Source organism: Oryzias melastigma, linkage group LG23 (genome assembly GCF_002922805.2).
Source record: "Oryzias melastigma strain HK-1 linkage group LG23, ASM292280v2, whole genome shotgun sequence".
Taxonomy (NCBI): domain Eukaryota; kingdom Metazoa; phylum Chordata; class Actinopteri; order Beloniformes; family Adrianichthyidae; genus Oryzias; species Oryzias melastigma.
In genome coordinates, this window is record NC_050534.1 from 79083 (window position 1) to 103829 (window position 24747).

Genomic DNA, 24747 nt, shown 5'->3' on the forward strand with positions numbered 1-24747 from the left:
AATAGCTCTAGGATTAAGCTATCAACTAACATCTTATTTATCACTACTGCTAACTTTTATTGGGGACAGTATGTTAGTCAACCTTTGTGTATCAAGTGTAACAAGACCTGATACTATTCAAGTTTTTAGTCCAGAGTTTGATCTTACCCTGACACTTAGGTTGTACTCACACACTATTCCCAGGATAGAGTACATTTGACCTAGAAAAGGCATTTGTTTATATTCTGTGCTCAAGTACAATTGAGCTACTTTCTATATACAGCTCTGTATTTTGTCTGGGCTGGGCATGATGAGATCCAGACTCAAGTACCCTTTGCAGCTACATAGTTAGGCAGTAGTGTGAAGGGTCTTGCCTAAAGACCCATAATGGATGTGTTTCTATGCACACCCTGGAAAGCTTCCCAAGGTTCCTGCATGTCAGCACTACACCCAACCAACTGAGCTATCCAGTACTCATTGGGTGTACGGTAATGTACTTGATACTGGCATAAATCCACAATTTTTGTAAACCAAACCCCAACATCACCACCATGTACAAGATAGACCATAAGGAAAACTATGATCACACATTTATCTCTTGAGAATCCTTGTTTAGCCATTTATTGATGGATGGTAGACCACCATAGAGTGTATTTCTCTATGTACAGTAGGGAATATGTGACACTGCTCATCAGTCCTCAGACTTGGGTTAAAATGGGACGTCTGGGCACTGGTCAGTGAGATGCAGGACTACTTGAACAACAGAAATCAACCAAGGATCACCTTCAAATACCTCAGTGCAACCGTTCTCTGTTGTTAGGCAGCCTGTAAGTCTTTGTTGGGCAGTTTCTAGGGTCTCAGTAGCTAAAGGTGTCCATGTTACTTGAAAAACGTTGCTTCCTTGCTCTTGTATTGTCTTACCTCACTGAATGTTTAATTTGTCCTATTGCGTGTCTCTCCTTTACAAGGCACACACCGCCACGCTTGTTTTGTTATCCCGTTGGGTAACTGCTGTTGTTGTAAATACCAGATTGTTGGCTTGACTGGGATTCTGCATCTACTTGATAGAGTTCTGATCCAGATTCACAATGATTTGAATAAAGAAATACTAATAAATGCAATTTTAAACCTAATTATATTTATGTATGTCATCAAAAAATGCTACAATGCTCAAAAACACATTTTTCATTGGAATAGGTCTTTGAGGATTTTCAGATGAAACGTTTGCATTTGCTGAACCTCATTGCGTCTGTAGTCCATGCTTCTCATATTTCAGAGGAGTAGAAACGCAGAACCAAACAAAAAGTGGACATCACATGCCCCACCGCAAGCCGGGTGGAGGCGAGCAGGGTGTCAGTGGGTTCACAGGACTTTTCGTCCTGGGTGGAAAGTTTTTGGAGAGTGAGACGAGCGGCCTCCCGGCCCCCTCTGAGGCCCCTAAGACTAACCTGATCCCCCCATTTGTGCGTCTGTCATAAAGAATGGGCCCACTAAACCACTTTCCCACCACTAAGAGGATTACAGCGGTAATGCTCTTGAACCAGGAGATGCTCCTGCACATCTAGACTCGTAACACAGAAATAATAACCAATGTCCGACTTTGGAAATCTGGTAGCTTAACATCTGGTCAATGATGTAAAACACAGCAAAACTTCAACATAAAAGTCAAAATATTGGAATAATTAGTGACTCGTGATCGGGAGGCTTGGAGCAGATATTAAGGATCCGGTGGTGTAAGTTTGATTGGAAAGCAGCTCGTCATGTGTTGCGTAACAGCGAAGACTTAAAGGGTGTACGTCAAACTTGAGGTTAGATACGGCTGTCAGAGCAGCCTGTATCGACCAAGTGACCTGTGATTTAACAGCTCCGTCCTCTGACGGCCGTGGGGCTGGCGGCCGTCGAGGGTTGTTGAGATTTCCCACTGTGTTAGGAGGTCGTGTTTGGCTAAGAAGTGTTTATGTAGTGACCTTGATCCTCTCGCAGTCCTCATGTCCGATCAGGATCAACCGTGGCTCTGTGTGAATAACGTGACAAGGTTTCCAAAAGATAACTCACTTCCTTTTTGAAGAATTGTTTGGCTTTCAGTCTGTTGGCCACCAGCCTCCTTTGTGTAGGGACGTGCACGTATGTCTGGACGTGGGCGATAGCACCAGGGTCAACATATGAGTATTACTTTAGGGTAAAAAAGTACTAAAATCTTCATGATCACTTTTTCTCAAAATTGTTTTTATTAAATCCTGTTCTTTTTATTGAAAATAATCAGATTACCACTCAATCCTTAGATTTCCTGTCGTGTTTATGTATACCGAGATTCCACGGAACAAAAAACTACTAACCTCCATTCCCCTAATAAAACATAATAAAAATATATCTCTCTTTCTTGGAAGTCCACAAAGAAACAAAAGTTGTGTGTCTAGAGTGTAATGAAGATCCTCCTCGGTGATCCTCTGTTCCAAAAACACACTCAGTGGGGATGAGGTGAGCGAGGCTGAGGAGCGAGAAAACCCCTCATCTAATGAGAGGGGCACAGAAAGGTAATAAAGGTAGTTGAGGGGGGATGTTAGTGATCTGACCCGGAGACGGCGGGGGGTTTGGTGGGAGACTGATGAGGTTGAATGTAATTTATAAGGGCTTTTTATTTGGTCAGTACGGCTAAGGACTTACATAAGGAAAAAAAGGCAGCGATGGAGGTCATGAGGTACAGAGTCAGTGAAAGGAGGTCACGTTCGATTAAACAACGGAAACGGTTCAAACTGTTTATTAAAGCTTTAAAAATAGTCATAAGTAACTTCATTGAGTATCAGTTGAGTAATAGACTTTTATTGAATTTGAGGCAAACCTGAAAGAACCAAATGTTTCACTTCTTAAAACAACCACTAGGGGCTGGTTTCAACAGTTTCCCCATTTACCCCATGTTAACCCTTTAACCCCTGAGGCATCACCGGTGACGCCTAAACACAAAATGTTTAATATACTGTAACTTTTTAGCCCTTTGCATGATAATTCTACCAGATTATGAAGGATAAGCAGCTTGAGAAAAAAGCGCCCACTTTTCTCCTTCAGAATCTACTGGAATTATCATGTTAACGGTGGAAAAGTTACAGTAAATCAAAGAACGTAAACACTGGAGCTCCGCTGACAGCATTCATTTTCTCCGCTCCCTTTGGGACTTTTCCTTGCTTTTAGGGACTCCTGACAGTCTGTTTCTGTCAGCTGTAAAATTCTCATGGTCACATGACCCATCTCAGGACTTCAGGGTGGACCATTGGTTGTATATGAGAATTAGACTGAGTGACTCCTCCTTCCTGGCATTACAAACAGGAAATACCTGCTGGTTCCAAGAAGTCAAAATCCCATAGACTTCTATAAAGAAATAAACAGATATCACTCACTCACTCTATTGATCCATGACCCTATACGTGATAATGTTTTTTTTTTTTTTGCATATTATTTTGTAGTTCAAGTTCCTGAAGTTATAAACGGGCCAATCAGATGCTTCAATAGAAGTATGTGGTGCCCGCTGGCCCTCACGTCCAACATTTGAAATTATTGACGTAAAGAATGTCCTGAGTCTGATTTCAAATGCTAAAACTGGTGACAGAATCAACTACATTCAGTTAGACCCCGAAACCGTTTTCTATGGATGACTTCAACCTTACTCTGCCTGTTCTCTTATACAGTTGACATGGTGACTGGGAAGGGTTCACTTCCTGCTTCAGAATTGATCCGAGAGGTTTTTTTTCTCCCATTACCAGCTAATTACAAATATTAGCTACACTCCAAAATGGACAAAAAAATCTTAGTAATGTGAAAATAGTCCAAAAAGCTAGCAGAACGCCAAGTTTTAAAACAAAACCGTAATTTTTTAACATAATTATGAATAATAAGAAGACAGGAATATTATAGGATAAATCAAATTAAACCTTAAATAACTTTTAATATTTTACTCTTCATAAAAATATATTTAATCAAAATTATACAGGTTTAGAAATAAGTGTAAGATAACATCAGGTCATTAATAACAATAAAATAAAATGATCCGGCCCTCCGGATATAAATACCCAGAGGGCCGGATCTGGCCCCCGGGCCTTGACTTTGAATGAATGGTGCCTCTATTAGAGATTCACGTGTGCTCCATAGTGTCTCTTTAGAAGCCTGTTCTCTAAACTCATCAGTTTGTGTGTTTGAACCGTTTTCTTTGAAAGAATTTCTTGGACAGCAGAAGCAGACACTTCCTTTAAATGAATCTCTTCAGAATGAAAGCCGCTCATGTCAAAGGATGTGGCGGCTCTTCTGACTTACTCTCACTTCCATTTCCTGTTTTTGTTTTAGTTTGGTAGTCGTCTTAAAGCTCTTCTAAGACGACACTTCTTTAAATTAAAGGGGTCAAAGGTGAAATATTCTATATTTCTGAGTGAAGATCCTGAGCTGCAAGGAGAGAAACTTGAATAAATATTTGTGAATATGATGTTTTTGCTGTGTTTCCACTGATCTGGGTCCGACCTGTTGGTTAGTTGGTGGTTTGAGGGTTCCAGACGGACACTTTTGAGTTTCGTTTATATCTTTGTGACTCAATTCTCTTTGAGTTTCCTTTGACTGATAATCTGGCGTGAAGTGCTTTTTGTGCCGCGTTTCCTCTGGTCGATGACAGACGGTAGTCGCTGACAGGTTTTCTGTGAAGGTGTGTGAATTCCTGCAGGATTTGTGCAGAGCGCACACCCGTGCACGTTACCACAGGCTTTGTGTCTGCTGTGGAGGCCTTCACACACTGAAAGCATTGTTTCCTCAGCTCCTCAGAACTTCCTTCACCCCTCCAAGACAAAGCAAGCATTACTGCAGAGAGCAGATGATCTAATCGATGCTGAGGAACAACAACGACCGTCGTTTGGACCTGATCCGTGTGGCTCTCCAAAACAGCTCGGATGAGGACGTTTTTGTATGTTCTGTGAAGAAAGTCTGCATTCCTCGCCCTCTGTTCCAGATCTCTGATCGGTATTATGTCTGCTTGTGCTCAGAACCCAAACGAAGGCTCGTTTAAAGTACAAACGCTGGTGGAAAAAGCTTAAAAGCTGCAAACTAATTTATGCTCCCAAAAGACAAAAATGCTTCAAAAAGAGTGGATCCGCTTGGTCTCAGTCTGACGGTCTGCACGTCTGACCTTGAGTCACGAGTTGTTGGTTGGGGTTCAAAGACATAATACCGTTGCATAATGTGGTCACAAGAAAGATGGCTTTATTTGCAGCTGCTTCACCTCCTGCTGCCGCCGACCTGCAACAGCGACTTCCAACGCAGAAGGTCGCAGTCTGATGAAACGAAGGCGCAGAATGACCCAGATGAGCGATCATGAGACCTGCTCAATGATTCAAGTCACGTCAGCCGTTGCAACACACTCTTACTGTGCGAGTACAGGAAGACTGTGGGGTCTCACATACAGACTGTTCTTTATAATTACATCCATCTGAACATATGAACGTTTAACGCAAGAATTTGTGGTAAATGATGAACATTATTGGTTATACTTGTATATGTTATTATTTGGTTTTTATGTAACCATAGAAACCAAAAAATTTGAAGGAACAGAAAAAAAAATTAATGTAAAACAAAAATACATATTTTGTTTTTGACAAAAACTTTTGTTTTTAAACATGTTTTCCAAATTAATCATTTCACTGACATATTTTTCTACAAAATATGACATTAAAACTTAAAATTAAATGCAAAATTGCATTAAGTGTACTCCAAATGTAAGTTGTTTTTTCTTTGTTTACGTCATTTTTCTCCTTATATTTCTTTATCCCTTTAATTTTGTCCTGTTTGGCTTTCCATACTTGTGTAAATTGTGTGGTGATAACCTAGATTGGAGCAAAGGAAATGGTTGGATCCTGATGAAGTAAGAGCGAGCTGTTGCATCAGATTCAAGTGTTTATCAACAGTGTAGTAGGATTAAAGGTCAGGGTGGTACGGAAATGAGCTTACACTTCCTCATCACACACACACAACAGTGGAAAGTTCCCGCCACACACACACACACAGGAAAGTGCTATTCATAACACAAAATCTTTAATATACCGAAACTTTTCAACCATTAAAGCGGCGCTTTTCTCCTTCAGAATCTACTGGAATTATTGTAACTTGGAATTAGTGTAACTTGAAAAGTTACACTAAATGAAAAATGAAAGAACATAAACATAAAGGGTTAAACAGGAAGGATGGCTTTGAAACTGCTCTGAAATCCTGATCTTCTCAGATCAGTTTGCATTTTTTGCTCTGTTTGCTTCCCAACACACTATGCTAGCCGTTAGCCTCAATATTAGCCTCCATTAACTCCATTATCACATTTTGTTTGACCAAATTAGCATAGTTCAATATTAGGATGATAACACAGCCCAATCCGAAGTCTTCCCCTCCATTTGAAGGGGCATTTTTAGTGCCAGTGTGTCTTGAAAAATAAAACGTTTTTAAGTTCAACCCTGCAAGGGGCGGGTGAAAAAAAGCCCTCTGTCGCGACGGTAAACCGTGCTGAGAAGTCCTTTTCTTCATGTTGGTGCGCTCTGAACCACAGAAGTTTACATTAAAATGTAATTAATGACTTTTAGTTGTAGCATGACCTTTTTAAAGTTATAAAACTCCTGTTGCTATGTATATTCAAGCGCTGGAAGCTCTGCGCTAACGCTAGCGGACTGGCAAAAGTGACATCCGAAATATGAGACGCTATCTTTTCATAACCCTCTGTTTGGAAGGCTAAATGAAGGGTAGGGAGAAGGGAAGAACTCGGATTGGGCCTAACACTTTCAAAAAAGGCGTTTCTGTTCCTTGATTGGTGGACTTGGTGGCGTTACAACTTTTCCCGCTTCACAACCGTCTGCCCCCTCCATTACCTCAGCTCCCTGCACTTCGCTTTGATTATATAGCATTTCATCACTTCATTTAACTAATTTAATGTTCAATTGTACAGCATTCACCTTAACTTCAGTACCTTTCTGGATGTTTGGTTAATTTAGCTTTTCAATAATTTATCATTTAACGTTTTTGATTTGGCTAGCATTGAGCCATTTGATTAGCATCTTCGAAAAATAAGCTAATTTTTACTTTTTGGATTTCCTTCAACCAGTTTAAGATTTATTATTTGTATCAGGATAATTCAACATAAACCTGGCTAATTTGTGGTGTTTTTGTACTTTGCCTTGCTAACGTAGCAGCAACTAGCATTTTTAAAAGTACTAATTTACATTACTTGTGCTATTTTCCCTTTAATGTACATTTTTAAGCAAGTTTAGCTTACATTGGCATTTATACCATAAAATAGCAAATTTCATGTGTCAGTTTGCTTTCTTATTTTCCCGTTAATCTTTATAAGACTGTTCTCTAACAATTGTAAAATAGTTCTGTCCCTGCTTGGTTCCATTGATTAGCTTTTGTTTAGCTAACGTTGTGTTAAACTATTAATTTGACAAAAATTCACATTATTATAACTTTTATATAATTACACACTCTTTCAACAATAAAAAAATCACTTTTTTTACATTTTAACGTGATTTTACAGCTTGTTAGCAACAAACAGCCCTGATATTCTTCTCTTTTATTATTTCACAGCCAAATATTGTTCTTGTTAAAGTAATATTGATTAGAATGACATACATGATTTGATAGTTTGTGATTTCTTTTCATCTAGTTGGAATGTTAAAACTCAGTGATCTAAGATTTTAATACATAAAGTGATGCTTCTTTTCTTTAAGATAAATAGTTGGATGATCTGCTGAAGTGTTGAATACTACAGAAGAGCAGAACTGCGGAAAATACACTGAATGTTCAAAAAGTATTGACACTAGTATTTAGCTGGAAAATTGCATATAGCTGCTTGATAACTGTAGGTTATTACTGTAACTACAGTGGTAATAGGCAGCTGGGGAGAGTAAATGACTGAATGGATGCAAGACTATAATCTGAGGTTTGCAGTTCCACCTTTAATCCAAACCAGTGACTGAAATATAGAAGACCTTGTATTATAATGACTTCTTCAACCTTCGGAATATTGAATACAGTCCTTCCAATCTTAACAAAGTGTGTGCTTATAGGAGCCAGGCCGTGGAGACACACAAATATCATGACCACAGTAACCAAGTCATGAATACTTCCAGATTACTTCTGGTTTCATTCAGTTTACCACATGTGAACGATGCTGAGTGGTTACTGACATCTTACTGCTGTAAACTAGAGCCACTCAGATACACAAAACTGCCGCTCAGGGCTGCAACACCTGACCAAAAACATCAACATTTTTAAGTTTTGTTTATTGATGTTTCATTGTCACAATTTGGAGGAAAAATACTACACATTTCACAATAAAATATAACCAGAAGAAGAACATGTTCCTATCTTTGTTTTTAAAATGAGGAGGTCCTGTACTTTTGTAGTACAAGTACTTTTGTCTTCGTGAAAGCTGCAGGGTTACCGCTTAACTCTTCCAGCCAGTGAGTGATTATGTTTGTTTTTAGGCACAGTTCCATCCAGCTATGTTTGATTAAAGCATCTCATATGATGCATTTTTGAACAGTGCCATTGGTGGTGCCGACTCTGTTAATCTTTTAACCATGCCTTTGTTTTGGCTCAACGACAATGATGCCAAAAATGAGGAACAACTGCAAAATAATCAGCTTTATTTGCTAACATATCCTCTTTTTTCTGGTTCAGCTGGAACATTTTCAGCTCCATTGTTGGAGATGGTGTTTTTAAGACCGTTGGCAGGTGTCTAACACCACACGCCCATGTTGGACAACACCTGAATGTAACTAGTATAACCAGAATGACGTGGACTCCAGCAGCAGATAGATGATCTGTCCTTTTTTCTTTTACTAGAGACCATTTATGATTGACAGTCCCTTCAGAGTTCCATTTTTGAGTTTATTGCAGCTCACAGGGTTTTCTTTAACGATAAACATGGACTGTATATGAGAACTGGACAGAGTGAGTGTGATGCCATCCACAGAAAAAGCTTCAACCAAATGAAGTCCCTTCAGTCACCATTATTCAGTGTACGGACGCCGCCATGTTGATATCAGCCATCGTTGGTAACTAGCGATTGGTCCAAGTCAGTCGGAGTCAACGTTTCTATGGCAACCACTCTCACCAATCAGGAGTGAGCTTGTTGGAAGGCCACACCCCTCCATTTGAAAGTGGGCTTGTTTGATCTAACAAACGTTTTTGATGTAAGACCATATGTTTTTGTTGAGGCATCTGATTGGTCAGTTTAGAACTTTTACTACTGAAAAAAATGAAGATTAGAAAGAACATGTTAAAATGTATCAAGGCAAGAATGTTTATTCTAAAATGTAACTGAGTAACAGCTGCTTTTTCTTTATAAAAGTATATGGGAGTTTGGGTTCTTGAAACAAGCAAATACTCCCTATTTGGAATGCCAGGGGGGAGGGGTCACTCAGTCCAGTTCTCACATACAGTCAACAGTTTAAAAGTTGTTTACAATTTAGAAAAGAAAAATCTGATTACTTTCTGTAATCTACATGCTTATATGCTCTTTAAAATCAGATGTTTGTAAGCAATCCATGTTGACATAGTTTCACTGCTGTCAGGTTCTTTTCCATTTTCTCTCATGTTCCGAGTGACAGCTGGTATTCATGGTCCCCGCTCAGCCGGTTCTTGTTTTATTCTTTCTTCCTTTTTCCCCACATTTCTCAGATGAAAGGGAAAATTCCAGGCGTGCTCATCAGATTTCTCAAAAACGCAAACAGCAGCTGTTATCAGACCAAGTTATCAGTTGATCCTGCTTGTAGACGAGATAGTCAGATTTCTGGCTGCATGTAAACCAGAAACCACACGTGTCAAAGTCGAGGCCCGGGGGCCGGATCCGGCCCTCCGAGTAATTGCATCCGGCCCACCAGATCATCATTTTATTTTTATTGTGGGCCCGTTTTTATCTTGTGCTTATTTATAACTTGTGTAATTTAGACAAAATAAATTTTTATGGAGAGTAAAATATTGAAAGTTATTTAAGGCTTAAGTTGATTTATTCTGGAATAATATTCACACCTTTTTTAAAATTCATAATTGTGTTAAAATGCTGTGTTTTTAAAGTTTTAAAATTAGCATTCTGCTAGCTTCTTGGACTATTTTGGCATTCACTAAGATTTGTTTGGCTGATATGGAGTTTACCCAATATTTTAGCTACATGCTAGCTGTTTTGGCTAATTTAGACTGTTTTTTATTTTTTTAGGATATTTTGAAGTTTCAACATGCTTGCTGTTTTGGCTTACCTACGTTTTTTCTAGGCTAATTTGACATTTAGCAAATATTTTAGCTGGCTATCAACTGCAGCGTTTTCAGCTATCAGTTTCAGCATCTTCATCTATCAGCACCATAATCTTCATCAGTCAATTTCAGCTTCCAGCATTCACACTAGCATTATCACAGGTAATGCTATATATCTAGTTCATAATTATGTTAAAAAGTTAGGGTTTTAAAGTTTTAGATGTAGTTTTAGAGTGTTCCGATCCTGTTCGGCCCTGACCTAAGGTGAGTTTTGGATTTTGGCCCCTTGTGTCGTTTGACACCCCTGCCTTAGACATAAATGTAAACGGACTAAGCCCTTCGGCTCCTCGCCCGACCTGTAGACAGACTGGTTCGGGTTCCTGTGGTTTTTCAGGGGAGGGATGGAGTTCTCTGGCTCACGGGCGGATCTGTTTGTATACAAAACACGTCACAGCTAGACCACGCCCCCTGCCTTGAGTCGGGCTGATGCAATAAAACCGGCGCGCGGACCAGTCCTCCATCAGAACGGATCTCCATCAGCTCACTCCGCCGCCGCGCGAGCCCCGGTCTTTCTTACTTAAGCTAATTTTTAGTTTTTTACAATTAAAGTCGTTTTTTATTGTTGCTTCAGGGAGTCGGCTCTTCAGTCCGAACTGGTTCCGGGTCTAGCTTTTTGATTCGAATTTCTTAAAAATTTGACGCGAATCCGTCTTCTTTTTTTAATCGTTTTCTGGAGGATTGGATCTGGACTTTAGCCGTTTCTGAGGAAAAAGGAGTTTTGGGTTCGGTTCTGTCAGCGTCCATCTTCTCCTCTGAAGGTAGGAACATCTCTGGGCTGGAAAATTACTAGCAGAGTGGGCGTGGGGTGAGAACGCCTCCAGACCGAGCCGCACAGAGGCTGAAATATTTACCTTTTTGAGGAAGGGCACGAGGAGCCGACGAGCTTTTCAGGTGTGCGCGAGCGAGGCTGACCCGGGTGGGGCGACGAGGGGGCGACGAGGCTCACGCGGGGACACTTGATGTCCAGATGTGAGGAAGACGGGGGGAGGGGGGGTGGGGGTAAGACACGAGGCGGTCGGTGTTCGGGATGCCGGGAGTTCTGTTTCGGGTGTCAGTCGGCACTCCTGGGGAGGGACAGGTCTCCATGAGGGAAATGGGGGAGGCATGTCCATAAAAGGAGCTGCACGTGCCTTTTGTTTCTATTGAAGCCGGCTCATTTCATTTAATGTATTATTTATATATTTTCGCTTAATGATGTCTTTATTTAAATGTAACGTATTTCTTTTAAAAAGCTGTTGTTTTGTAAGTGTTTGTCCGTCTGACATCCGCAGTGAATTTATAATTCATCTCCTCAGGTGATGCTCCCGCTCTGGTATTTTTCCACTGCTGACGTCACGCGCTGCGTCCTAGGGGCCGCGCGCTCCCGCTCAGACATCGATGCTCGCGAACGCGCACAAATAAAACGCCCTTTTTTCTCTCTATTTTACAGCCCAAAAAAATGCCCAACAAGAAGCAGCCAGGCGCCGAGATGAAATGCCTGAGCGCCCCCCAGGAGGACGACAGCAGCACCAACAGCAGCGAGTTCCCCTACCCCACCTTTGTCAAGAAAGTTCCTCTGGAGGGGTGAGGCTGTCCTCCATCACTGCTCGTCCTCCCGCTGACGCCACACTCTTAACTGTCCTTGTGCTTTTATTTGTAAAGGCCGTACCCCGAGTTTGACCCAGAGTGTCAGAACTTCCTGCCGGAGCACAACACCAGCAAGAAGAAGTATGAGACCGAATATGTAAGCGCTCCTCCGACTCCTCCAAAAGTCCCTGTGTCTGCCCTCCTCCAGCCTGTCCTCACCTCCCCGTCTCTCCCCAGCACCAAGGAAACGCCTCCTTCGGCATGTCCGTCTTCAACCTCGGGAACGCCATCATGGGCAGCGGCATCCTGGGACTGTCCTTCGCCATGGCCAACACGGGCATCGCCCTCTTCGTGTAAGCGGCGCTCTAGTTATCTAGGAGGGTGTGAGGTCACAGAGCTCAGACGGGAACCAGAGTCAGGTTTAGGTTTTAGGAGTGGCGGTTTAAGGCTAATCCTCCAGATTAAGGAGCATCAGATCCTGAATGGAGGAGAAACCAGACGGATCTGGATCCAGTAGCAGGTCTTCCCTGAGAGCTCAGCGGCGGCTGGAGCCGTCTCGGTGGCGTTCAGATTAAATTTCACCTGGACTATTAATACATTAGAAGAACACTGCTGCCTCTGCAGCTTCACCGCCACTTTAAGAGGATCACGCATGGGGGGGGTCCTGCTGATGCTGGAGATCAGCGTCCGCTCGTCCTCCATGCTTGCTGATCCATCAGGCAGCGTTCTCACGTCCTGATCTCTCTTTGCAGAATCCTCCTGGTTGCCGTGGCGATCTTCTCCCTCTACTCGGTCCACCTGCTGCTGAAGACGGCCAACGAAGGAGGTCAGCATCCTGATGTAGCCCCTCCCCCCTGTGTTCGGACCTCCTCACCTAGTTGAGCAGATCCGAACACTTGAGTAATGGAGTGGGGGACCGCCGACCTGTCGTGGTCGTTGCGTGGTCTCACGGTGTGTTGACCTTCACAGGTGCGCTGGTTTATGAGCAGCTGGGGTACAAAGCCTTCGGGATTCCTGGGAAACTGGCCGCCTCCTGCTCCATCACCATGCAGAACATCGGAGGTGAGCGGCGCTGAAGAAGGCGGTGAGCTACCTGAGATTCTTTCTGGATCACTGATTTGTGTGTTCTGCTCCAGCCATGTCCAGCTACCTGTACATCGTCAAGTACGAGCTGCCCATCGTCATCCAGTCCTTCACCGGCGCCAACAACGGGTGAGTGGCTTCCTGTTCCACAGATCTTTAGTTTTTCATGCTTTCTCGTCTCCGTTAGCATTTCTTTCCTTCACTCTGCAAATTCGATGCTGGACGCTTGTCCACAGCTGTTCAGAGACTCTCCCGTCTATTGAACACTGGCGCTTTCAGCGGTACTTCCGTCTCTCTGTGACCCAGTTTTATGACTTGCTGTCCCACAGTAGTCCGATAAGGAAAAATAGAAGAACATTTTTTTATTCTCAAAGTAAATCAGACAGAGACTGGACAGCTTCTCCCCCATGTTGGACTCCACCCACTCATTACATCATCAGCACATCAAGAGTCAAATCTGAGTTCTTGATTGGTTAGCACAAATTCTTCAGCTAGTCAGAAGTTTGAGCTATCACAATGCGCTGCTGCCAGACTGCCAATGCCGAAAGGACTTCTTATTGGCTTAACATTGAAACTAGACACTCGGACGCCAAGTCTTGACAGGTGTGAACGCATCCTAACACGACCTAGCGCCTGTCAACAGGAACACGAGTCGGAGTCTCAAGAACTCCTGCGATATGAACGTGTTAGCCCCAACATTCTCTTGAAAAACAGGAAGTGCTAAATTAAATCATGTAGTTCCCCAAATGACCACTAGGGCTGGTTTGAGGAGGAAGCCCGTCAACCAACGCAGTCTCACTCCCACTTCTTGACATTTTGGGTGTCCCAAACCTCCAGACCACAGACGCTAATCAAGGATCCCTAACCGGGTACCGGTTTTGTCAGTTACCTTGCCTGGTTCCGTGTCCTGAGGGTTGAGGACTCCTAATTGGCTCGGTACTGTACCGGTTTGGGACCCTTGGTTGAATTGGAACAGCCAGTACGTATAAAAAACGACGAGTTAGGGACACGGAGGGGTCTTGAACCACACGTCCATATTTGACAAGTTAGGAGTGAGAATGTGTTGCATCAAAAGTAATAGCTGTAATTTTCCCAGAATGCATCAGTGCAGTCCCTGTAAGGACTGTTGGTGTTGCGTGGTGATGACCCCGCCTCTTTCTGAGGGGCGGGATCACCTGGAATGCCTCTTCATGGCTGTTCTTTCCTGCAGGGAGTGGTACGCTAACGGAGACTACCTGGTGCTGCTGGTGTCGCTGGTCATCATCCTGCCGCTGTCTCTGCTCCGGAACCTCGGTAGGTCTCGTAGTCTCCGAGTGAACCGGGCCGCTGGCTCCGGAGCGCTGACCTCTCTGTCGTCCTCAGGTTACCTGGGTTACACCAGCGGTCTGTCTCTGCTCTGCATGGTCTTCTTCCTGATCGTGGTGAGCATCACGCTTCCTGGTTTCATGCCGGCATCCCCCCAGTGGATCGAGTTCTAACTGGGTCATGGTTCCTCCGTTCTAGGTCATCATCAAGAAGTTCCAGATCCCGTGCCCTCTGACTGCCTTGGAGGGCATGAACGAAACCCTGAAGAACCTCTCCATCTCCGTCAACTCCAGCGCCGTGGACTATGACGAGGACACCTGCAAGCCCAAGTACTTCGTCTACAACTCGCAGGTGAAGAACTTTGCCGCTTCAGCAGAATTCTGGAACTCTCTCTTGACTTGATCTTAAACATTTTGGTGGATTTCCTCGCAGACGGTCTACGCTCTGCCCATCCTGACCTTCGCCTTCGTGTGCCACCCCGCCATCCTGCCCATGTATGAGGAGCTCAAAGAGTAAGTCCTCCTCCGTCCGGTTCTGGGACTGACTCTGGTTCTGGGGTCTAACCAAACATCCTCTGCTGTCTGCAGCCGCTCCCGCAGAAAGATGCAGAATGTGGCCAACGTGTCCTTCCTCGCCATGTTCATCATGTACCTGCTGGCCGCGCTCTTTGGATACCTCACCTTCAACAGTGAGTCTCCCTGTTATGTAAGCGCGGGAAAAGCCGAGGCGCTGCAGCTGTTCTCCTCGCATGTCCTGTTCCCCAACACAACACTTATGTAACGCCACGCCGGGGGGCGGGCCTCGCAGCCAAAATCCACAGCCGGGCTTACGAAAGCCAGTTAGTGTTCTGGTCTGACCCACATTCTTCTGCTGGTTCTCCTCAGTCCACGTGGAGCCGGAGCTGCTGCACACCTACTCCAAGTACTACAAGTCCGACGTGCTGCTGCTGATCGTCCGTCTGGCCGTGCTCGCCGCCGTCACCCTCACCGTCCCCGTGGTCCTCTTCCCGGTGAGTGTCAGAGCCGCTGGCAGCGGGGGTGGGGGTGGGTGGTTGTCACCAGCTAACCGCTCTCTCCTCCTCACAGATCCGCACCTCCGTCAACCACCTGCTGTGCGCCAAGAAAGAGTTCAGCTGGATCCGTCACAGCATCATCACCGTGGTTCTGCTGGCCGGAACCAACATCCTGGTCATCTTCGTCCCCAGCATACGAGACATCTTCGGCTTCATCGGTAAGAGTTTGAACACGGGCAATGTTCTGTGGAGGGATGTGATGCACGTTCTAGAACAGGGTTCTTAAACTCACTTTACCTCGCGGTCACTGAAGACAGTCTGGGCCGGATGGGATCCATTTGGACCAAAAATATGTCTACGTCTACTGAACAACTTTATTGCACTATGTACTACCAAGCAAAATCTTCTGTGAAACAACAGAAGCTACAACGCTAGCAACCGTTGCTAAAGACTTTCTGATGACCAGATCCAACGACAAGAGCAAATGCAAACTTTTAAACATAAAGCTGAAACATCACAAAGTAAATACAAAGCTATCATCAAAGAAGAATGGAGACGCAGAAGATATAGATTAGTAGATTAAGGCGGGGGGCCCAAAATATTGACTTGGAGGGCCGCCAGTTTGAAACCCCTGATTTAGAAAGCTGCTAAATCCCCGATTAGCACATGGTGCTCACCTGATACTAGAAGACGTCAGGTGGGAATGTCGATTTGGTGTAAATCTGGCGAGTCTTTCTGTCTCAGCTCTATTCCGATACATGAAAGACTTGGAGTCATGGAATTCTAGCCGAAATGATTAATCCTCCTCTGTGATCAGTTTTCAGATAGTTGGCACTTCCGTCAACTGAATCTGAATCCCCTATTGGTCAGAGATGGGTCTAACTATTTGTGTTCCGCACGTTTCTTGCACATAGAGCCTGAAAACTGACTTGAAAACTTGCGTTCATGAAGAGTTAACAACAGAAGTGGCCGCGTGACAGTGCGTGAACGCTCCTGACTGCACGGAAACACGCTTGACTGCGCCTGACTGCTCGCCCATGACCGTCCGAACGTGCGTGATTGTTGCTGAGCGTGGAGTGAATACGACGTGTAGATTTTTCTATTCAAACAGCTGATACTTTCACTTTAATGCAAAAAATATTGTACTCAAAAGAAAAGTTTAACCCTTTAACATCTATGTTGGTGACGCCTAAACACAAAATCTTTAACATATTTCTACTATTCAACCGCTAACACGATCATTCTAGCAGATTCTGAAGGAATAAAAGGAAGAAAAGTTCAAGCAAATTAAAGAAATCCACACTGGAGCTCCAGTGTGGATCCAGTCCGCTGAGCGGCGTTTCTGCAAGCTAACGCTACGGCTATCAACGCCTCCATTTTTACAAAAACAGGAGGAACAGACTCGTGTAGCGCAGGATCCTTCATCGACTCTCCTCCGTTCCTCAGGTGCCTCTGCTGCCGCCATGCTCATCTTCATCCTTCCCTCCGCCTTCTACATCAAGCTGGTGAAGAAGGAGCCTCTGAAGTCCATGCAGAAGATGGGGGTGAGTCTTCCGTCCGCTCCACTCCGTCCTTCTTTCCCACGCGCCGGGTTTCACGCCGCATCTTTCTCCTCAGGCGGTGGCGTTCCTGGTGTGTGGGATCTTCGTCATGTTCGGCAGCATGACCCTCATCATCGTGGACTGGGCCCACAACGCCTTCCAGAAGAACGGACACTAGAGGCGGCTCCCCCTGCAGGCGGAGGCGGGAGCTGCGGCGCCGAACTGCGGAACCACATTCCCAGAGAATGTATCGGAACTCTGTACAGTTTGAGTTTTTAGGTCACCGACAAAACCCACCTTTTTTATGTGCTTTTATTTTGAAATAGTTTGTTTTTTAATAGTTACGGTACAGCTGAGAACAAAAACATGGACGTGCCTCATGCCGGGAAACACTAAGCTGTCGAGTTCAGCGTCCAGCCGCGCTCAGGAACCGGCTGTGGGCGGGGCTACGCTCCATCTGCACCACTTGAAGGTTTCTCCTCCTCTTCCTCCAGAGGCGTTCACACCCCCAACACCTTTTTGTTTTGCCAAAACGTGTTTGTAAATGTGTATTGAGAAGCACTTCTAGAGTTCAGCACACGTCTCCAGTATTTGGACGGCGACGGACCAGCAGCTCCAACATTTCAGATTGAATGGCGCTTTCACAGGAGCAAAAGAAGGAGTTTTTAAAAACGTCACAGAGGGGAGGGGCAGTCTCACGGCTCCTCCCACCTCACCAACCATTTCCTGTCAAACATGTATTTATGGAAGACCGTCGTCAGTGTAATTTAATCTATTTTAATATATTTATATGATGTAAATATGTACATATCCTAGACTGACTGTAAGATGCTGTGTTTTTATGCATTGGAGCTGCAGAACAGGAGGCCCTCCATGTGATGCTGCTACGATCAAACTCATCCCAAACTTTAGCTCACATGAAACCAAACTGTTTTTGTTTTTATACGTTTGCCCCAAAGAGAAGCAGCCAAATGTTCCTCCTGCAAACTTCTGGAGATGGACCATCGCTTGACCTCAGGAGCAAAGAGGGCTCGGCCCCCCAATGTTACTCTTGTTTCAATGAAACACTGTAAATTCTGTAGCAAATGTCCAAAAATAAAATCTAAAATCATCCAGGAAGTCTGAGCTTTGTTGTTTCAACGGGAACGTGGTGGAGATCCGGTCTGTCTGAGGTTTGATTTAAAACGGAAGAAAAGATTTTCAGCTGCAACTCCAATAAAACTTCAACATTTCACAGAAGTACTGAAAAGAGTTAATACATTAATTTATTCTGAATAAATAAAGATTTTTTTTTTTTTAGTGGACAACAATATGAAATGATTGCTGGAGTTAATTCTCCCTATAGGGGGCGCCAAAAATAATCCTCTGCACCCTTCTCATCAACCCCATCATGTCCTCCACATCCATAAACCTCTTTGGTGTTCAACTAGACCACATGTGTCAAAGTCAGGGCCCGGGGGCCGGATCCGGCCCTCCAGACCATTTTGTATTGTTATTAATGGACTGATGCTATCTTGTTCTCATTTCTGACTTGTATAAGTTTGACAAAATATGTTTTATGGAGAGTAAAATATTTAACGTTATTTAGGTTGAATTATTCTGGAATAATATTCCATGTTTTTATTCATAGTAATGTTAAAAAGTAAAGGTTTTAAAGTTTTAAAAAATGTCATTCTTCTAGCTTTTTGGACTATTTTGGTATTTACTAAGATTTTTTTGGCTATTTTGGAGTTTAGCTAATATTTCAGCTACATGCTAGCTAGCTGTTTTGGCTAATTTAGACATTTTTCAGTTTTTTGGGATGTCTTGAAGTTTAGCTATTTTTTTCAGCTAAATGCTAGCTGTTTTGGCTAACCTGCGTTTTTTTGTTAGGCTAATTTGGCATTTAGCTAATATTTTAGCTGGCTATCAGCTTCAGTGTTTTCAGCTATCAATTTCAGCATCTTCAGCTGCCAAATTCAGCTTATATCATCCACACTACCAGTAATGCTATATATCTAGTTCATTATTATGGTAAAAGTTATGGTTTTAAAGTTTCTCTGCATCAGTCTCTAAACTAACATCTACACCGTTCCTTTCATTCTTGATGACACTCTTTAGTCACTCATCACATCTGAAACCTTCCTCCGCCCGTTCCAACCCACCTGAACACACCTCTCCACCTCTTTCCTAATCTCTGTTGATCCTAAGAACTTAAAGTCCTCCACGTTCTCCACCTCTGCTCCCTGTAACATCTTATTTACTCTCAAATTCTGTTTCGGTGTGATTAACTTTCATTCCTCTCCTTTCCAGAGGTCAAACCTCCACCTGATCACAATGTCATCTACAAACATCAAGATCCACAAAGATTCTTGTCTAATATTTACAAAGCAGAAATGAATTAAACTAAACGGTTGTTCATCTGACTTAAGTCCTGCTTTCTCTACTGTTTCCTATTACTTCACTGTGACTTGTTCTGATTTTTAGTTTAAAAACGTTAAACTCAAATTAGTCTATTCATGAACTTGTATCAATAGTTCAGATGTTTTTTCTTTAATGACCCAATAAGTGGTGTTTTGTGATTGTATTAGGATGAAAAATGGTCTAAAAACCTATTTTCTTGACAATGTCGCCCCCTGGTGGAGAAAGGGGGGGACTCCAGAAGTGGAAACCCTGCAGAAATGAACCAGGTTCCTCTTTGGCGCTTTAAACCAGAGCTCTGCACTCTTCAAGACTTGGAGTCATTTGGGGCGGTTTCTCACTCACCTGGGATTAGTTTGCCAGGTGAGTTCAATTAAAGGAAAAACTACTAAAGGACATTCCACATTGTTAACCAGACCAACATTTTTGAGGAATATGGGAAAGAAAAGGAATCTGCTGCTGAATAGCAGAGTGGTGCAGTGGTTAGCGCTCTTGCCTCACAGCGAGAAGGCCCCGGTTCGACTCCCGACTGGGACCTTTCTGTGTGGAGTTTGCATGTTCTCCCCGTGCATGCGTGGGTTTTCACCGGGGACTCCGGCTTCCTCCCACCGTCCAAAAACATGCTCCATAGGTTAATTGGTGACTCTAAATTGCCCCTAGGTGTGAATGTGTGAGTGAATGTGTGTGATTGAGGCCCTGAGACAGACTGGAGACCTGTCCAGGGTGAACCCCGCCTTCACCCATCAGCAGCCGGGTTAGGCTCCAGCACCCCCGCAAGGGACGAAGCAGTCAAGAAAATGAATGAATGAATGCTGAAAAGCATGAGATTATTGAATGCCCATGAAGAGATCAGACACATGAGTTGGAACAGGTAAATCCATCAGATTTAGAGAGCAGCTGCTAAAATACCATCACATATGTGAAGCTGCTGGTGTCTCTGGAGTCCACCAACATCAAAGTGTAGGATCCTCCAGTTCTACCTAAACCTTCCATTGGACCCCCTAAACAACACAGTGGATCCAGACACGCAGACTCATTTTCAGTCTAGTTAAGCCTGGATGGTCCAGATGGAGTAGTGGGTGTTGGTGGATGGTCACCATATCCCAACAAAGTAACGTCAGCAAGGAGGTGGTGGAGTCATGGTTTGGGATGGTCGGCTCCTGAAGGTGTGAAAATGACTTCTGAACAGTAGGTGGAGTTTCTGACTGACCACCTCATTCCGAGGAGCATCCTCAAATCTCTGTGAGGGTGGGGGCAGTTCACATCCAAACAGCAGCTCTGGGGGGTGTTCTGACATCCTGCAGAGAAATTCAAGCAGAAACTCCAAAAAGTTCAATGGATTCAAGAACTGTGAAGCTGCTATGAAATAAGAGTCCTATGTTCGAATGGAAGTTGAGCTATGAAGATGCTTTTAATTGAAATAAAATAGCTTTAGATTTCAGTCAATATGATCCTGATGGAGCAAATGAACATTTTTAGTTCTTTAGTCTAATGTTGCATTTGAAGGCTTTTATTTCTGAAAAAAATACCATTATATTTAACCCTTTAACTACCCAAAAAAAATGATCACAAAGATTTTTTTTCTCCTTCTGATCATTCCCCCTAAAAGGTATATTGAAGTTATAAAAAGAATCATAAATAAAAGTGTCTAAAAATACATAGGGGTTCTGTAAAAGGTCCTATCCAGACGTTTTTTATTTCAATTTTTAGAAATAATGTTCTGGTTAGTAACTTTTTTCCTAAAAAAAAAAAAATTCTGGTTGCTATCTGGTGTACACCAGTTGGTAACCACAAAAAATATAGTTTTACTTCAATCTTTTTTAAATGTCCCTTTAGGGCCTCCGTACCTTGGGGGAATAATACATATTTTTAAACATGTTTTCCAACTGTGCCCCCATCTGGTTGAGCAGGTAGATATAGACGAATCGTTAGAGGTTTGAACATGATGCTTCAGCTGGATTGACTGATGGCGTATTTAGAAAATACTTGAATTATGATGTGGAACATAGAAGTCCAACAGTCTGTTCCTCTGAGAAACTAAAACATCGTCTTCCTTCAACCAGAGAGCTGCAGGAAAGGGTCAGAAGTGGTCAGACCTCTGGTTCAAACGGTTCTGGACTTTCCTCTGCAGTTTCTCATGAGGTGTGAGCCCAAGACGACCCGAGTCTGACGTCAAACGGGCTGAGCAGGAAACAGATCAGCTTTATTGATTAGTACTAAAACCCAAAGCAGTGATGATGATGAGCGTGGAGGATGAAGAACACCAGGAGGTGAGTGAAGCGGCGCCGAACATTCAGTCATTGCACACGTTTAAAAAAAGAAACCCCAAAACAAACAAACTCCTCTATTCACAGGAGGGGTTGTTTACATGAAACAGAGGCTGTAAACAAAGGCTTCTCCTCTGAGGAGCAGCAGATTTATTTCTCTCTGGGTTTCCCGTCAACATTACGACACATTCAGGAGCAGTCAGGATCCACTCGCTGGCTCCGCCTCCCATCCAATCAGGGATCTGATTACAATCGGCAAATCAAGGAGGAGCTTCTGAAGTGGACCGTCATCGTCACACAGACGGAGGAAGAGTACTGGAGAGCTTCACCTGCACAGGTGGAGGCGCCTCCGCACCGCCCTCGTCTCAGTAGTTCAAGTCACATGATCTATGCAAAATAAAGGGCTCTTGCGTTACAATTTCTGATTGCTCGTTCTTTTCTAACAAAATATGAAAATCTATAGAAAAAAATCTTCATTCAATAAAAGGTATCAAAGGAAACGCTGGCGCTCCGTCCTCGTCCGGCTCGGAGGCCACATTCCAGCAGGAGGAAATTGCACTTGAGCAGCAGGATGGTCGTGGGGGCGGGGCCGCCCGGCTGCAGGTCATTTCTTGCGGGCGTGTTTGTATTTGTCCACATAGGCCTTCACCAGGTTGGCTACTTTCCCAGCGTTCACTTCACCGCTTTTGCTGTGACATACCTGAGACAAGAACAACAACGTGGTAACAAAGTTCCCCACACCATGATGCTCCCACCCCATCTTCTGAAGGCTCCCATTACCTTATCTACTGCTTTGCGGACGATCTCCTTATACTCCTCCTTAGTGATTTCTTTCTTTTGGTAAAAAGGTTTGATGGCCATCTTCACCTCGTTTATCGCCTTCTCCTGAATCTGTTGTTTCTGGGGGAGAAAGGGAACGCGTCAGAGCGTGGACGGCAGACTTTCAGAGGATGATGGTCGTGTACCTTCTCCTTCTTGGAGCTGTCTGCCTGAGCGCGGCTGTGCTGGCTGGCCTGCGTGGTGGAGGACGGCAGCACGTGGCTCACCGCTGCTCCACCTTTGGTTGGTGTGGGAACGAGAGCGGGCTTCCCAAACCCGATAACAGTAGCAGCCACCTGAAGGAGAGTCAGTGACAGGTGTGTGTGAGCAGACGACTGTGTGCTGGATCTGTGTCTGTCTGCACAAGCACATGACTGTGTAGCTGTTTGTGCATACGTGTGTGTAACTGCAAGTGAAAGTGTGGTATGCATGCATCAGTGTGTGTACCTGCATATACCTGTGTTGTGTGTGCATACCACACCTGGCAGCATGCGGAGCGTGTTATTGTGTCTATGTGAATATGACTCCTTATGTGTTTCTGAATGTTTGTGAGTACATGTAACTGTGTATATATACTTCTATGTGACTGTGTGTAACTGCATTGTGCGTGCATTCATGTGTTGTGTAACTGTGAAATGTTTGTGCATACCTGTGTATCGTAACTAGCGTGCATACACCTGTGTAGTGTGTGTACCAACGTTGTGCTTGTATACCAGTGTGGTCCGTTCATACCTGTGTAGCGTGTGTATACTTGTGTAGTGCATTTATATCTTTGTAGTGTGTATACTTGTGTAGTGCATTCATACCTGTTTGCGTATACCTGTGTAGTGTGTACCAACGTTGTGCTTGTATACCAGTGTGGTCCATTCATACCTGTGTAGCGTGTGTATACTTGTGTAGCGCATTTATACCCGTTTGCATATACCTGTGTTGTGTGTGTACCTAAGTCGCGTGTGTATACCTTTGAAGTGTGTATACCTGTGTAGTGTGTATACCTGTGTAGTGTGTATACCTGTGTAGTGTGCATACCTGTGTAGCGCATTTATACCCGTTTGCATATACCTGTGTTGTGTGTGTACCTAAGTCGCGAGTGTGTATACCTGTGTAGTGCATTTATACCTGTTTGCAGTTAGTGTATACCTTTGTAGCGTGTGTGCACCTGTGTCGCATGTGTATACCTGTGTAGCTCGTGTATACCAGCACTGTGTGTGTATACCAGTGTTGTGTACACCAGTGTTGCATATGTATACATGTGTAGCGTGTGTGTACCAGTGCCGTGTATTTATACCTTGTAAAGTGTGTGTACCTGCATTGTGTGACCATCAGGCTGAGCTGTTGTGGTCTGGCTCCCTGCCTGTATCGGTGGAGGTGGTGGGGGAGGAGGTGGGAGTCCTTGCGCCCCCATGGCAGGGACCTGCAATAGTGGTACGCCGGGGTGAAGGTGCACGGGGACCTGGGGGGGCACGGCATACGGCGCCGCAGGCTGCAGGCTGACGGGCAGAGCCCCCTGCAGGCTCTGGAGGGGGTAGTGAAGGACGCTGATCTGCTGTGGCTGGGGGGGGATCATGCTCATCACCGGGACAGGTGCATTACCAGGAACCACCTGTGGGGCAGCATCACTTTTTGGAGGATCTGCAGAAAACAGAAACAACCTCACTGTTATCCAGGAGTGTAACAGATCAAGGATAATCTGTGGTCCGTACGGATCAGAAGCCACGGTTCGGAACACTTGTGTACCGCGGACCACTCCAACCCCCACCCCCAGCAGCGCTCACACCTTATGGCTCTCATAATTTAAATCAATTGTAGATTCACATCAAATGAATTCTCGTCAAATTCATGTAGATCCTCTCTGTTTTGACAAGCACTAAAGTTACTGCTTCATGTTCTCTTAAAGTCTGTTCACCTGTAGCTCCCGCTACGTGTGGGAGGAGCTTCTGTCAAAAACGTTTCTCGACTTCACAATGAAGGACGCGGATCAACAGATATCAGGTTTATTTGATTTTAAGAGCTGAATAAAAGCATCGGTACACGTTTCCATTTCTGGATTCAAATAATCTCCCAATGAGCAGCAGCAGCTGTCCCGGACAGGAGAAAGACGCTCCTTAACAGACTCGCCATCAGGGGACGATTGTATGGCAAGCCAAAGAGATCAAAAATCACCAGGAAAAGTGAGCACGGGAGTGCCATGTTTTATCGGATAATTATTATTATTTTAGATATTTAAATGTTCCCATAGTTAGTTTCAATAAAACAACCAATACAAACAAATAATTTAAACTTATGATTTAATTTGGACATTAGGGGGGCGAGACGAGAACATTTGTATTTTAAGGGGACCTCCAGATAGATTTGGTACTTTCAACAGTATTTTTAATTATTTTTTTCTAAAAATTAATTTAGTTTTCATATTGTTGTTTATTTTCTTTTTTTTTTTTAACTGATCCGAACC

The 24747-nt window shown here is 43.9% G+C and overlaps 2 protein-coding genes across 4 annotated transcripts in view; one reads left to right on the forward strand and one right to left on the reverse strand.

Annotated features, from left to right (window-relative positions):
- The first annotated feature begins 10747 nt into the window (after positions 1-10747).
- On the forward strand, positions 10748-17928 carry slc38a2 (solute carrier family 38 member 2). 2 transcript variants are annotated; one of them, XM_024294661.2, is made up of 16 exons: positions 10748-11060; positions 11732-11865; positions 11944-12025; positions 12106-12221; positions 12621-12694; positions 12838-12930; positions 13005-13080; positions 14162-14244; positions 14314-14372; positions 14455-14607; positions 14689-14768; positions 14844-14944; positions 15141-15265; positions 15342-15486; positions 16715-16812; positions 16886-17928. In XM_024294661.2, the coding sequence occupies exons 2-16, from the start codon at positions 11741-11743 to the stop codon at positions 16985-16987; spliced, it is 1512 nt and encodes a 503-aa protein (XP_024150429.1). In that variant the 5' UTR covers positions 10748-11060; positions 11732-11740; the 3' UTR covers positions 16988-17928. The 2 variants fall into 2 exon arrangements, with proteins under 2 accessions (XP_024150429.1, XP_024150430.1); XM_024294662.2 differs by lacking the exon at positions 10748-11060 and adding an exon at positions 11102-11193.
- Positions 17929-21391: 3463 nt separating this feature from the next.
- scaf11 (SR-related CTD-associated factor 11) overlaps positions 21392-24747 on the reverse strand; it is a 16069-nt gene continuing 12713 nt past the window's right edge. For both annotated transcript variants that reach the window (XM_024294642.2, XM_024294643.2), the window contains exons 12-15: positions 23602-23927; positions 22442-22591; positions 22257-22376; positions 21392-22176 (exon numbers count right to left, since the gene is read on the reverse strand). In XM_024294642.2, the coding sequence (XP_024150410.1) occupies positions 22081-22176; positions 22257-22376; positions 22442-22591; positions 23602-23927 (692 nt within the window). In that variant the 3' untranslated portion in view covers positions 21392-22080. The remainder of the gene's footprint in view (positions 22177-22256; positions 22377-22441; positions 22592-23601; positions 23928-24747) is intronic.